General features: G+C 46.7%; 1 protein-coding gene across 1 annotated transcript in view; it reads right to left on the minus strand.

Annotated features, from left to right (window-relative positions):
* Positions 1–13,685, minus strand: part of LOC119406357 (HEAT repeat-containing protein 1-like) — a 93,526-nt gene that overhangs the window by 53,645 nt on the left and 26,196 nt on the right. Inside the window, exons 12-16 of the mRNA XM_049420057.1 lie at positions 13,373–13,465; positions 11,705–11,790; positions 10,041–10,234; positions 8,317–8,423; positions 2,821–3,081 (exon numbers count right to left, since the gene is read on the minus strand). Coding sequence (XP_049276014.1) covers positions 2,821–3,081; positions 8,317–8,423; positions 10,041–10,234; positions 11,705–11,790; positions 13,373–13,465 — 741 coding nt within the window. The remainder of the gene's footprint in view (positions 1–2,820; positions 3,082–8,316; positions 8,424–10,040; positions 10,235–11,704; positions 11,791–13,372; positions 13,466–13,685) is intronic.

Consider the following 13,685-nt stretch of genomic DNA (forward strand, 5'->3'; position numbering starts at 1 on the left):
AAGATGTCTGCAAGAAAATGCGCACCGGCGCCCACGGAGTTAGAGCAAGCGCATCATTGGATTCGGGAAGCTCGAAGCAACAGATCCTCTCAGCGGCGATATCGTTGCAGTGAAAGCGTCATCGCTTGCGATTATGCTAGGCATCGAGAACTTTGCTTCGTCCGATGGGTGGCTCACACGGTTCAAGCAACGCCACGACATGGTGTTTAAAAGTGTGAACGGTGAAAGGGCTGCTGTCAACGCTGCAACATGTGCTACGTGGAGGGGAAAATCAGCTTCGCAAATACTTGGGAGAATATCGGCGGAAGATCTCAATGCCGAGAGACAGCACTTTTTACAGAATGTTGCCCGAGAAGACGCTGACCTTTAAGGACGATGACTGTGCTGGAGGGAAGCGTAGCAAAGAAAGAGTGTCGGTGCTGATAGCGGCGAAATGACGACGGGCACTGAGCGATGTCACTGCTCGTGATAGGCAAAGCTGCTAAGCCTAGATGTTTCAAGGGCGTGAAAACGCTGCCTGTCGACTACGCGTCTAACAGGAAAGCGTGGATGACGCAGACCTATTCAAGGATGGCTGACAAAATTGGATCGCAAGTTCGCGTTATCTAAACGCAATGATTGCTCCTTGTGGACCAATGCAGTGCACACATGAATGTGCCGCCCTTGAGTGCAATACGTGTCGCCTACCTGCAGCGAACACTACATCGGTGTTACAACCACTGGACCAGGGGGATCATCAAAAACGTGAAAGTACTGTACAGAAGCATCTTCTTGAGCGGATGATGTGTATGGACAAGCAAGTCAGTATGAGGGTGAGCCTTCTCGGTGCTATCCACATGCTGGCGCGAGCGTGGGGTCGCGTAAAGGATGATGAAACATTGCGAACTGCTTTAGGGCGTGCGGCTTCATTCAAGTGGTGCAGGATGAGAGTCTTGTACAGTGGGGGAAGAAGACAAAAAGTGAGCTTGACGTCGACGGTCTCTGCCAGCTCTCGGCGACGTCCCTTCGAGGAGTACGTTGCCACTGACAGTCGGTAGAAACGTGCGGTGCACTGTCGGACGCTGAGACGTGGAGATGGTTCGGCCCAGCGAGCCTAGTCACGAAACTGAGGTTGACGACGACGACGCCGCAAGTGAGCCACTACCGCGGGTGCTGATGTAGCGCAGGCCTTGCCTCGCGCAGCGGTTTTCACTGCTGAGAGCAACGCCGAGGAAGCACTCAGGCACATATACAGCCGCAGGACTTGCTTTCTGCTGCAAGATTCAGCAAACAGAAGCAAACGGCAATCACAGATTTTCTCATAAACTGCTTTGAAATAAATGTATTTTTCGTTCATTGTGGTTAATTGGAATTCCGCTTAATCGAAGTTTCTCGCGGGGTCCCGTGAACTTCGTATAACGAGAGCCGACTGTATTAACACTAAGGGGACATTAAAGTGAGGTACACAGCAGGCTTAAGTGAAGCACTGCAGTTACATCCACCATATTTTGCCTATATACACATGTCGAAAATGCAGCAGCATAGCATTTGCCACTGTGAATTCACACTTCAAGGTGGTGTTGACTGTCCTCCAAAGTTTCACTGCCTCCTAACAAAACACCATGTTTTCCGTGCCTGAACACCCACACGTTCAAACAACCTTTTTCCCCTTTTTCACGGTCATTCAATCGCCTTTTCTTCTTATATTACCATTTTCTTTTAGGTTATTTTAGTGCCTTACAGCACCCAAAAGGCACTGCGTAGGGTGAGGGGAACATACATACTGGAATTCATAGTGGCAATGCGAACAGAAACATGTTATCAGCAGTAATAAGATAAAAAAAAAGGAGATGTCCATTGTGAACTGGAAAGTAGTGGGATTTTAAATGGGCAAACCGAATGAAATATAAGAGAAACTGTTTATTAAAAGAAGCCCAGAAGAGATTACGTGTGTTATATGAAAGCTAAACAGTGAAAAACAAAGAGATGGTTATTGCGCAAACGAATTCAACAGAACGCAATTAACACAAGGCAGGACAGAAACACACTGGACAGCCTGTGCTAATGGTTAGCGAACAGCGCACATGCTGGTTTTCTCCCACATGTTCCCTCGTGCTTCCAGTACCAAATGATTTCACGTATAACCCGCGCAAGAAAATAATAATAATAATTTGCAGCTAAAGTGAAAACGAAAAGCGCAAATTCAGGTCTGCAAAGGTGGCTTCACGGCAGTCCTTCAAAGCCATGCAAAGAAGCTAGCTTCGCGGCGATATGCGGGGATCATTTCTAGCAAATTCTCCGCGAGTCGTTGTTGACGGCCCAGTTTATACGTAGAAAATGCAGTAACATCATCTCAGCACATGGTGCTGAGCGGATGTGATGTCTTCGGCCACAGCTGCATAGTGGAGCGAGCGAAATGTGAAACGGCAGTGAAACCAAATGAATTCAGGAAGCAGCAATCCCAAAGGCGCCCGTGGAACGGCAGCACCCATCAACCCACTAGGTGAAAGCGGCAGCTGCGAAGCATGAAGCTTTAACTTTGGTGAGGTAAGACAGATAACTGGGCAAGTTGGTATGTATCCATATTTAAACTTTTTTAGCACGCACAAAAGACAAGGACAAGAAAGAGAATTTGGAGCTAAAGTGGAGTGCTCGTGTGTCTCTTTCTTGTCCTTGTCTTTTGTGCGCGCTAAAAAAATTTAAATTTGGTGAGGTGTCACTGTACGGAAGGTTATAGGTTTGATCCCCCACTGCAGCTGCTGTATTCAAAAGGCATTTGCGTCCTAATCGTACTTTTAGAAGTACAAAACCCTCACCCTTTAATGCTGCCACAGGCTTTACTCCGTTGATGACTGCAGTCAGGCCACTGATGACCATGGTGGAGGGAACACGCCCGTCTCGAACCGCAGCCACCGCAAACTCGTACTCGCCGCAAGCTGCCTTTTCAGCCAGCAGCCGCTGGTAGAACCGGAGCGCTTCACGAAGGACCTCCACATTCTTCGTCGAGGATGCCAGGCCATTCAGGAGGGAGCCACAGATGCATCGAAGCTGTGCAGCTGCATATCCGGTGCTCGGGAAGCACAGTTCTTCCAGCGTCTTCACCTGCGACAGCGACGCAACTCGTAACGTAAATAACACTTCGTGTGTCGGATGTTTTGCTTCTGAAGTAACACTAATTCAACTTATAAACAGATGTGAAAAAACTGATTACGAACTTTGCATAAAAAGCAAGCTTGATCGAACAACGGCGTAGCTAATTACAGGATAACGAAAGACTGTCGTCATCTCAAGAAGCAGCATGGACTCTGTGTGGACTGACTGCGCTAAGCTGTGAAACAAAATAAATGTGGTAACTGGGCTAGCAAAATTTAAGGGGGGGACTTGGCTTGTGGAGACCATAAAATCGCCAAAGAAAAAAAGTGTTTTTTTATTACATTATTGAGTTTAGATCTGTGCAACGAGCACGAGCTCAATCTGAAATGTTTTCGGTCACTTATTTATTTGGCTTGTCGGAGCGATATCATAATCTAGAACTGCTAGAGCTGTACAGCCGCCAACCGTTTATTCAGACGCTAAAAATTTGGACATGCTCGTTTATTTGGACACCTTCGTGGCACCGCCATTCGTCCCATTGAGGTAATGTAAACACAACCGGAAATTTCGACACCCCACAGTGCGCCGTTCGATTTTTGGACTCCAGCTTGCTGATTGAGTTCAATGTCAAACACTATGACAAGCTGTCAGTGATGTTTACAATACAGTAAAACACCGCTGATACGTTTTCGAAGGGACCGTAGGAAATGAATGTAAGAGATGTAAAACGCAAGAGCGAAAAACAGGAAAAACGACAAAATATTTAGTGGTACAGAATTTTATTTCAATGCTTACGCGTGAAAAACCGTGTAATGTTGCCTGGCGCTTTTATGTCCGAGCAGCACGATAAGTTTTTCAAGCACCTGCAGTCTCATCTCCTTTTCATAAATCTAGTGCCACCACGGCCTACACCTGACAAGCGATCGCTTATGGCGATACCTTCGCGAGATTGTTGCCGGTTGCGTCGGTGTCGCCGAGCGATACTGCAGGACCATTGGCATAGTATCGGACCACCGTGGCTTGTAGTAAATGCTTACGCGTGAAAAAACCGTGTAATGTTGCCTGGCGCTTTATGTCCGAGCAGCACGATAAGTTTTTCGAGCACCTGCAGTCTCATCTCCTTTTCATAAATCTAGTGCCACCACGGCCTACACCTGACAAGCGATCGCTTATGGCGATACCTTCGCGAGATTGTTGCCGGTTGCGTCGGTGTTGCCGGTTGCGTCGGTGTCGCCGAGCGATACTGCAGGACCATTGGCATAGTGTCGGACCACCGTGGCTTGTAGTAAACAGTTGAACGCCTCGCGAAAGTAGAAGTAACCCCGAAAGCGACTCCACCAACTCCTAAATTTCGTCACTGGTGTACACATTGGCACACTCAGCCACAGTCTAGTCGACGGATAGAAACGCGGAGCTGGGGACGGCGTCATCCACAGAAATGTAATCAATGTGTGTGATTTTTAGCACCAACAGCTGCAGGCGTGAAAGAACTAAGCACACGCAAGCACGACCAGCGCGGCGAGTCCAACAGCGAACCGCGCGCACGACCACGTAAACTCCAACCAGCTCGAACAACTCCGACAAATAAAGGCCAACGCGATGGCAGAAGTAAATGCCTATCTCGAGGCCTTGCTTTCGCAATTAATTACATCATAGACGCCATGTTTGCAATACAAATCTCAAACGCTATGCTTTTGATATAAGTAAATGCCAATCTCGAAGGCCTTGCTTTCGCGAGCACTTACGTCATAAAGCATTCTCTGCAATGCGGATCTCGAAGGCTATGCTTTTGTTGTGTCAACCGAAAGTATCTGTCGCTTGCGCCTATCATGCGGGTAATGTTACGGTCAAACTAGGCCAAGCTGCGTGAAAAGTCACCATGGCCGCTCTCTTAGGTAATCACTCGGTCGGCTCGGAGCGCACTTCACGACGTATCATACGGGAACGGTCCCACAGTTACGACGTAACAGCGGGGTTCCCAATACATTGTACCCTATGGGAGCTGTGCCGGGACCCGCGGAAAACGACGTAACAGGCGGGAAAACGCATCAGAAAGGAACGCAACAGCGGGGTTCTACTGTATTTATGCTAGGTTGCCAGCACTGAAAGATTGCACTGGCTATGGCTGGAGATTGTGCCACTGTAAAAATCCACACAGAAATTACAACTGCCGACCTTGAAGGCTATGTTTGTTGGCTACAGTCATGGTTGCCTTTTGGCCTTAGCCAGTCGAGTATCCGTTGAGTGGCTACTACAGCCAAACTGCAAGCAAAGCCAAGCCACGCTCGGAGTCAGCTTGGTGTGGCGTTTGAAAATCACCGCACATACGACATGGACAAAGACAGAACTACACCACGAGCACTGCAGCACGAACTAGCCCGACGTCGTCCGCTTTACGGATTTGAGGGTTTGTATTGTCAGTTGTTTCTGTGGCTTGGCCTGATCTGCATCTCACACTTTGTGTCTCGCTCTTTTGTTTGTTGCTTGGCGTGTGAGGCCTGATCTGCTGTAATGGCTCCGACGCCACCCATTCCATCTGTGCCATTGGTACTAATGAAGAAACGTGGCAACTATGAGACACTGACGATGGCGAAAAAAGCCGCCAAGTTTTCGCCAAGTTGGACCATGATGAGATCGTCTGTTCGGTCCTCGAACCAGTGCAGGTGGATAGTGATTCCGATGGCGCGCTGCCCACACCACAGTTATCAAATGCGGATTTAGCGCAGGCCGTAACAGTGCTATTGATAACATACAGTGATGGTCAAATACAGTAGACTCTCAGTAAACGGAACCTGAAGGGACCAGGAAAATGTGTTCCGTTTAACAGGAGTTCCGTTTACTGAGAGATGAACAGGGGTGCAGATCCAAGTATGAAACCAATCGTGTTAGATGCAGTTGTTCCATTTAAGCAGCAGTTCCGTTTAAGAGATTTCCATTTACTGAGAGTCTACTGTACTGGCTGAAATACAGGCCGACTTGGTCGTGTGAGCGTGCTTGTGTGCAGACGTGCATTGACAAGTTTTTCCGGCCACTGAGACACTAAAGATGCTTTTATTATGGTGAACCCTTTTTCTCGTACTCTCGATCATTCGGACTTTCTGGCGGTTCCCGTCGAGTCCGAATCAACAGTCGGCGACTGTAATTACATTTTTGCCCAAGCTTTGCATCACAAAGTGCTGAGAGCAGAATTCTCATTTTCTGCTCATGGATTTTTTTAAATGATTTTGTTTTTTTTTCTTTTGGTAGTCATGGTACAAACATTGAATTTAGATCATCTGCAGAATGACTAGTCACTAGGCTTGTGCGAATAGTAAATTTTAGGTTCGAAGCGAATAGTGATTTTGGTCGAATATTTCAAATCGAATTCGAATAGTATATATCACATATTATAAGGAAAAATGAGCATATTTGTCATGACCCAACCAACCTGCACAACGTTTTTTTTAAATTGTAACAAGGCACGTGCAAATGTCATTCTTTTTGTTTCAAAGGAAGTGGAAGCAACTTTGAATAGTAGCAGGATTTGGCTTTCAGTAGAATGCAAATAATAACCTTTAAAATATGTTGCGTTTTAAAATTTACTATACTTGGAGCATATAAGCTGGTATAACAAGTTTTTAAACTTAAAAAATGAATCGATGTGAGGGTAAAGTGTTAATTTAACCTTGAAGTGAGGCTTCGCAGCAGTGCGGATTTTTCCTGGAAAGGTGTATTCACGGTATAGCACCCCTTCACTGCAGTGAAACTACCTTTACAGGAGGTTACAAACGGACTAATATACACCTATTCGTTCCATTTCGAATCGAAATTTTCAGTAATTTAAATTCGAATCGAAGCGAATTCGAATACAGTAGAACCCCGCTGATACGTTTTTGAAGGGACCGTAGGAAATAAACGTAAGAGACGGGAAATGTAAGAGCCGAAAAACAAGAAAAACGGCAAAATATTTAGTGGTACAGAATTTTATTTCAGTTCTTACGAGCAGCACGAAAATTGGCGCGCTCAGCCGCGATCTAGTCGATGGATAGAAACGCGGAGCTTAGGACGGCCTCATCCACAGAAATGTAATCAACGTATGTTTTTTTTAACACCCAACAGCTGTAGGCATGAAAGAACTAAGCACACGCAATCACGACCGGCGCGGCGAGTCCGACCGCGAACCGCACGCACGACCATGCGAGCTCGAACCAGCTCGAACTCCTCCCGTTCTCCGACAAATAACGATGATGATGAGTCTACGCCAACGCAATGGCAGAAGTGAATGCCAATCTCGAAGGCCTTGCTTTCGCAAGCAATTACGTCATACACGCCATGTTTGTGCAGTACAAATCTCAAAGGCTATGCTTTTGTCAATAGTAAATGCCAATCTCGAAGGCCTTGCTTTCGCGAGCAGTTACGTCATAGACGCCAACTTTGGAATTTGAATCTCGAAGGCCATGCTTTTGTTTGCATCAATTGAAAGATTCTGTTGCTTGCGCCTCTCATGCGGCTAATATTGCGGTCAAACGAGGCCAAGCTGCGTGAAAATGCACCATGGCCGCTCTCTTTGGTAGTCACTCGGTCGGCTCCGAGCGCACTTCGCGACGTATCATACGGGAACGGTCCGACACTTACGACGTAACAGCGGGGTTCCCAATACATTGTATCCTATGGGAGCTATGCCGGGACCGGCGGAAAACGACGTAACAGCCGGGAAAACGCAGCAGTGAGGAACGTAACAGCGGGGTTCTACTGTACTGCATTATTCGTTCGAATATTCGAAGTGCTCGAATATTCGCACAAGCCTACTAGTTGCGATTCGATCTGAAAACTATTAGCAGCATTGCATTTATTGCATATTGTAGTATCTAGCTATCTGATAATATGCAGTTACTTTCTGCTGAATGGTTTTGTTCCTACCATCTCTAAAAACCCTCTCTAAAAACAATAGTGAGGAAGTGTTGTGTATCTCGCAAACAAGTTTACCTACAAGAAAAATTACTGCATACTTGAAGTCGGCACGAAAAACTGAACAAGTATATCTTGTCTTATCCCAGGTTTGGACGTTAAATACAGCAAAAATCTTCACAAGCCATGTCCTCCCTTAAAGACTCATTACTGCCCATTTTAGTTTTTCTTATTCGACTATGCAGAATCATGCTAATACTAGAACTACCTGCAGATCAGAAGCACAACTTGCTGTATTCATACACTCTTTCTCAAGCTTTTCGCCACACTATGAAAATTCAAACTGTTGCTGCTTACCAGAGCCAGGGGCTGCTCAACCTTCCCTACAGTCTCAGCAATGTTAGCCAGTAGCAATTCGGTGATGGTGTCTAGGTCCTCCGCTCCCAAAGCAGCCGTCATCCTCTCTGCAAAAAGGTTAACCATTGAATGCCATTACCCAGTTGAGGCCTCTTTTCTCAACGTGTAAAGTATTGGTGAACTACAAATGGCCACTGTACAAAATATTAGACATTAGAGACGTCGAAAATTGCACAATCCATTTGAATATATCTATACCTGTGTGGCACTGCGGAATTTCACTTAGTAGAATTTAACCAAACTTGCCTTTTTTTTCTTTAGAGGTTAGCAGCTACCACGGTGTGCTGCTCAGCTCGAGAATGTGAGTTCAATTCTCGTCCACAAGGGCTGCCTTTCGATGGAAGTGAAAACAACTCATGCACTGAGATTTAAGTGAACACCAAAGACTCCCAGATGATCAAAATTAATTCGAAGTTCCCCACTAAGGCAAACCCTGCGATCTTATCATGACCTTGACACGTAAAACTTGACAATTATATATTTTAATTTCACTTTCTTGCTCGCAATAGCTTCATTGTATTGAAACTGTGTCACAAAACTACTTCGTTATAAATGAGAGAGAAAAAATACACGCACTTCAAAGGGAGCACGAAACAGAAACAAAAAGTTTGCTACATCGTAACTTATACGAATGTTACACGGGCACTTTTGATCGCGATCAGAGCCGATCTGGATCATACTTCTTGATCATGATAACAAGTTGGTCGCTGCTACACTGTAGAGCCTAATCCAGATCGAATTTGGTGCAGACATCAGCCAAATCGCGATCACAGAACCAGGTCACGATGCACAGATCGCGATTAAATGTGACCGTGTAGCAGCACCTGATCTGGATCGAGCCTAATCCGGATCGGTCCTGATCGCGATCAAAAGTGCTCATGTGACAGCGGTATTAATTATACTTAGTAGAGGTGTGCGAATATTCGAGTTTCGAATTCGAATCGAATAATACCTAATCGAATAATTCGATTCGACTTTTGAATAGCTAGTATTTTAAGTTTCGGATAATTCGACATGACGAATATCTAAAACGCGACAAAGGCCAACGGTGCAACTTGGTTAGGGAGGGGTGGCTAAAGCTAACGCTAACGTCGTTACAGTACGTCTTTTGTTAAAACTTTTACCGATATGCTGGTTCAAAGCGAGCGCATGTTTATTTTAAAGGAGAATATGTCCTTTTCGCACGTGAAAAAACCCATGAGAAAGCTTTCAAGCCCTTCACAACTTAGCTTCCAAAACAAAGGCACGGACTTCTTGTGTAGTTCGGTCGCGTATGCTGCAAGCGCCACAAGACGTCTCGACTTTGGCCCGCGAAACCCTGCGATTGGCTTGACATGTGAAAATTTGTTCACACTATGCAGTCACCACTGCCGCGCCGAACCCCTCGTTCAGAAACTTCCATCGTTCCGGCGCGCAGTTAAAACGCTGCTGTGAACGCGCGCCCAAAAATTTTTGGGCCAGGAGCACTCATGACGATAAAGCACAACATTATCGTTGTTCTTTCTTTCAATTTTCAATAAAAAGTTTTGTATTCGATATTCGACATTTTTGGCCACTATTCGATTCAAATTCAATTCGAGATGAAATTTCACTATTCGCACACCCCTAATACTGAGGTTTAACTACAGCAACTGTGACACAGTACATATATCTTCAGCACTTACTGTCAGTGCTGACAGTCTTGAACATTGGAAACCGCTGGAGGGCACGGCTTGCATATGCCACCCGGGCGAGTGACATCTCAGACTTTTCAGTTGGCATCAGAAAAGGAAGCAGTGCTGCAAGCAGCTGCCCCTCATCGACAACAGTGCAGAGGTCGTCGCATACGAACGCCAATGCTCGAGTGCGAAGGTCAAACCTGCAGAAAAAAAATAGGGCGTGGCCCAAATTGGTAAGTTGCCAGAGTGCAAATACGTTACGCTTGGACTGTCATGGCGCCAAAGTGGCACTAGGGACAAATGCACAATGTGACATGACACACAACAAGGTGTCATATCGTGTTGCCTTACTTGCGACTCCTCAGAGCCAAAACATCAACATTTATAGACTGAATGTACGTCTTTTGCTTTTCAAGCTACCCCCCGCCGCGTTCCTGAACCCATTTCCTTCGCGTGGTTCAATTTATTTGCGACATCTTGCCATAGTCATGGGAGTGCAGTATAGACCCCGTGCTACAAAATACTGCCTACTAGTCCTATGTGTCTTCAGATCTCCACAGCACAACACTGTAGCACATGAACAAGGTTTAAAAAAGATAAGATGGAAAGCAGCAGCTGTACAAACAAAAGCCGTGAAAAATTTTGAAAGTTTTTCTGAAACAGCTGCACACAGTGTTATCGCCTGTGTATCGTACACTGGTCGAACAAGGGCATGTAAGCTTTGCCACTTGACTTCAGCCCACACACCTACGTAGAAAATAAAACCAATATTTCACGGTATCTATGGTATCTGAAACTTGCTCGCGACTGTCCATGAACAGCGCAATGCCACAGCCCAGAGCCGTATATTCCCTTTGGGAGAGTTCGCCGCTCTTTTGATCTCGCCGCCAGTCTGGCAACAGCGTGCTTCCGCGCCGCCGACGCCATTTCGTGCCGAGGTTTCTCGTGATGCTGTACCCGTGACGTCGCTGTCGGCATTTATGCTTCCTCTGTGACCGACCTGGTGTGCCTTTGCTGCTGTTCGTGCACGTGTCGGCTGCGTGGAACATCGTGGACCTGCACGGACGTCGCAATGGGGGCTTGCAGCGCAGTAGCCCGCGGCGGCGGGAGTTGGCGACGCTAGGTTTGTCACGTTACGTTGACGCGAAAACAGAGCACTCTATACTCCCACTTGCGCGACGCACTACGTCGCCTTGACGCATGCGCAATTGAGCGCACTTGGCGTCCGTTCTTCACGTAGAGACACAGACGCAGTTCAGTCTGGATAACGTCGCCGGCGTGGAATGCAGCATGTCGCATCTCGCGCCGGCTGCAGCCGGGGCGCGTTGACGGACGCTGGACGCGTCAGTCGCATCGCGCGTTGGCCTATAGAGTGCTGCACGTTTGTTAGCGTAGCGTCACTGTGCCGAGCGTGCGCGCGCGTCGACGTTACGCTGGAGTATATCAGCCCCTTAACTCGCTGAAGAAAGGATTCGCCAGAGACGGAGCGTTGCGGGCGCACGCCAACGTGAGCTTACAGTGCCGCGGCACAAAATGGCTGGCGGACAGCGCCGCCGCTAAATTTGGATGGTTTTGGCTCCGCCCCTCCGCCGAACTCTCCGAAGGAATATACGGCTCTGCCACAGCCATGCCAAAGAGTAGAAAAAGCCAGGACAGCAGACAAAACACACCATTTCGTGCTCTCTTCCGCAGGTTCAAAAAGGATTCTCCTCAAGGTGCTCAGGACAAAGCTCTGCTCCACAAAGTTGCAGAGGTCCTAGAAAACAGAGGAAGTTGTGTTCAAAGGCAAGAACAAGGAAAATAAAGTGAGGCTTGACACTCCTGACATCTTATTGGGGTATTTGTTCAGGGCACAATGCAGCATGAAGACACAACGACAAGAAAAAAAAAATATGCACAGGCACATAGCAACAAAAGTTTGAGTCAAGGCATCTCTGTTACTTTTCAGATATAATAGAAAAGAATTTATATGGCTACGAGTGGATGAGCTTTGCTACTAAGGGAAATGGCATTAGACAGTGTTCGCTACCGGCAGTCACTGCTGCTGGCACGCTTCAATTTGTTATGTTGCACATATGTTAAAATTTTCATCTTCAGTAATACATCGTTCCCTCGTAAGTAGTGAAAACCAGAAAAAATTTTCAGATAAGCAGATTTTCAAGATAAGCAAAGTTGGGCAAATTCCACTGAGAAGTCCAGTTCTACCTAGAAACGTTATCACTACTGACCAGTTTCTTAACGGGAGCACCTAACTGGCTCTTTGTAAAGGTTCTAAAGAAAATAATGACATACCAGAGCTATCAACCAGCTGTGTTTTTTGGCACTGCCTTTTTATTTAGTGCAGAAAGACCGAATAAGGCTGGACTGCCTCTCAGTAACACTTGCACCTAGCAAAGCTTTCTCAAGTTGCTTAACACATCGCATGCACCAATTGTCCGCGCCGCTGCACTAAACTTTATTTCGCATCAAGCGAAGCATGTTTCTTGTTTCGGCTGATGTCGTCACCCCTTGAGTAGCTGCGTCAACACTGGCGCGATCCCCGTGCTTGACACCAAGTTGTTTCGCTTAAGAAAATGGTCAAACCAGCCGATGTTGCAGGCGAGATCAGTGTAACCCACAGCCAAGTCCAGAGAATCGGCCTTCTCTGTCAATGTTGTGACGGGAGGGGCTCCTCTATCACGATGTAACCACACAATCAGCGCCGTTTTGATGTCTGGAAACTTCGAGCTTTGAATCCGCTTCTCTGATTAGGGCTACCTTTCTTTGCAGCATCAGTGACTTGCTTTGCTTTGGCGGCGTTATCCTCACCACACTGCACGGCCGACAAAAAAATCTGCGCGACGTGCCTTGCGTAAATAAAAAGCTGAAGTCACACCTCTGACGGTAAACAAAACGACGTATACAATCCGAGCTATTTTGCAGGGCCTGCCTCTGTGCACGTCTATAGCGTCACTGACGTGACACAGGGTTGCTTGACAAAGTTGTTATGCCACTAGGTTCCGACTTTACTTTCGGGATCAGTGTCCACTTCGTCGTAAGCACGGCAGCCTCGCGCGAGCCTTGTGAAACGTACGACATTTTGCCGCTAGTATTTTGTGAAACGGTTCGGTGGCGAAGTTTTCGTTCCACTCTCAGTCGAGATTTCGAGATAACCGAAAGTTGGCACGGAAATACTTCAAGATAGAGGGCAATAAATACATTGCACCTATGGGAAATCGTTCGGTAGGAAAATTTCAACAATTTTTCTAGATATGCGAGTTCGAGTTAACGAGGTATTACTGTATGTTAAAAATGAGAGAGATAAATGAGCCAGCACCCACTCAGGCATTGGCACTCACCTTGCCGAGGGCAAGCACTGCCTGCACCACTTCGGGCTCTGTGTCTACCAGGCGGCTGCGCAACGAGTCTCGAGCAAACTTTTCATCCACATCCTGCATACAAAATAACAACTTAACAGCCAACCCTACCGGGACAACAAACCTGCCTGCATCATCTGTGGCGATGCCACATCAAAGGCACAAATGTCCTTGACAATCAAATGAAATGTCATTGCATGTCACTGTTACGATGAAATACAGCATCTGCTCTTGTTCACTAGAGCAAGGGCATGACAACACACTTTCTTTCATTCAAAAACTGTTTTTCTGTATA

Source organism: Rhipicephalus sanguineus, chromosome 10, assembly GCF_013339695.2.
Source record: "Rhipicephalus sanguineus isolate Rsan-2018 chromosome 10, BIME_Rsan_1.4, whole genome shotgun sequence".
Taxonomy (NCBI): Eukaryota; Metazoa; Arthropoda; class Arachnida; order Ixodida; family Ixodidae; genus Rhipicephalus; species Rhipicephalus sanguineus.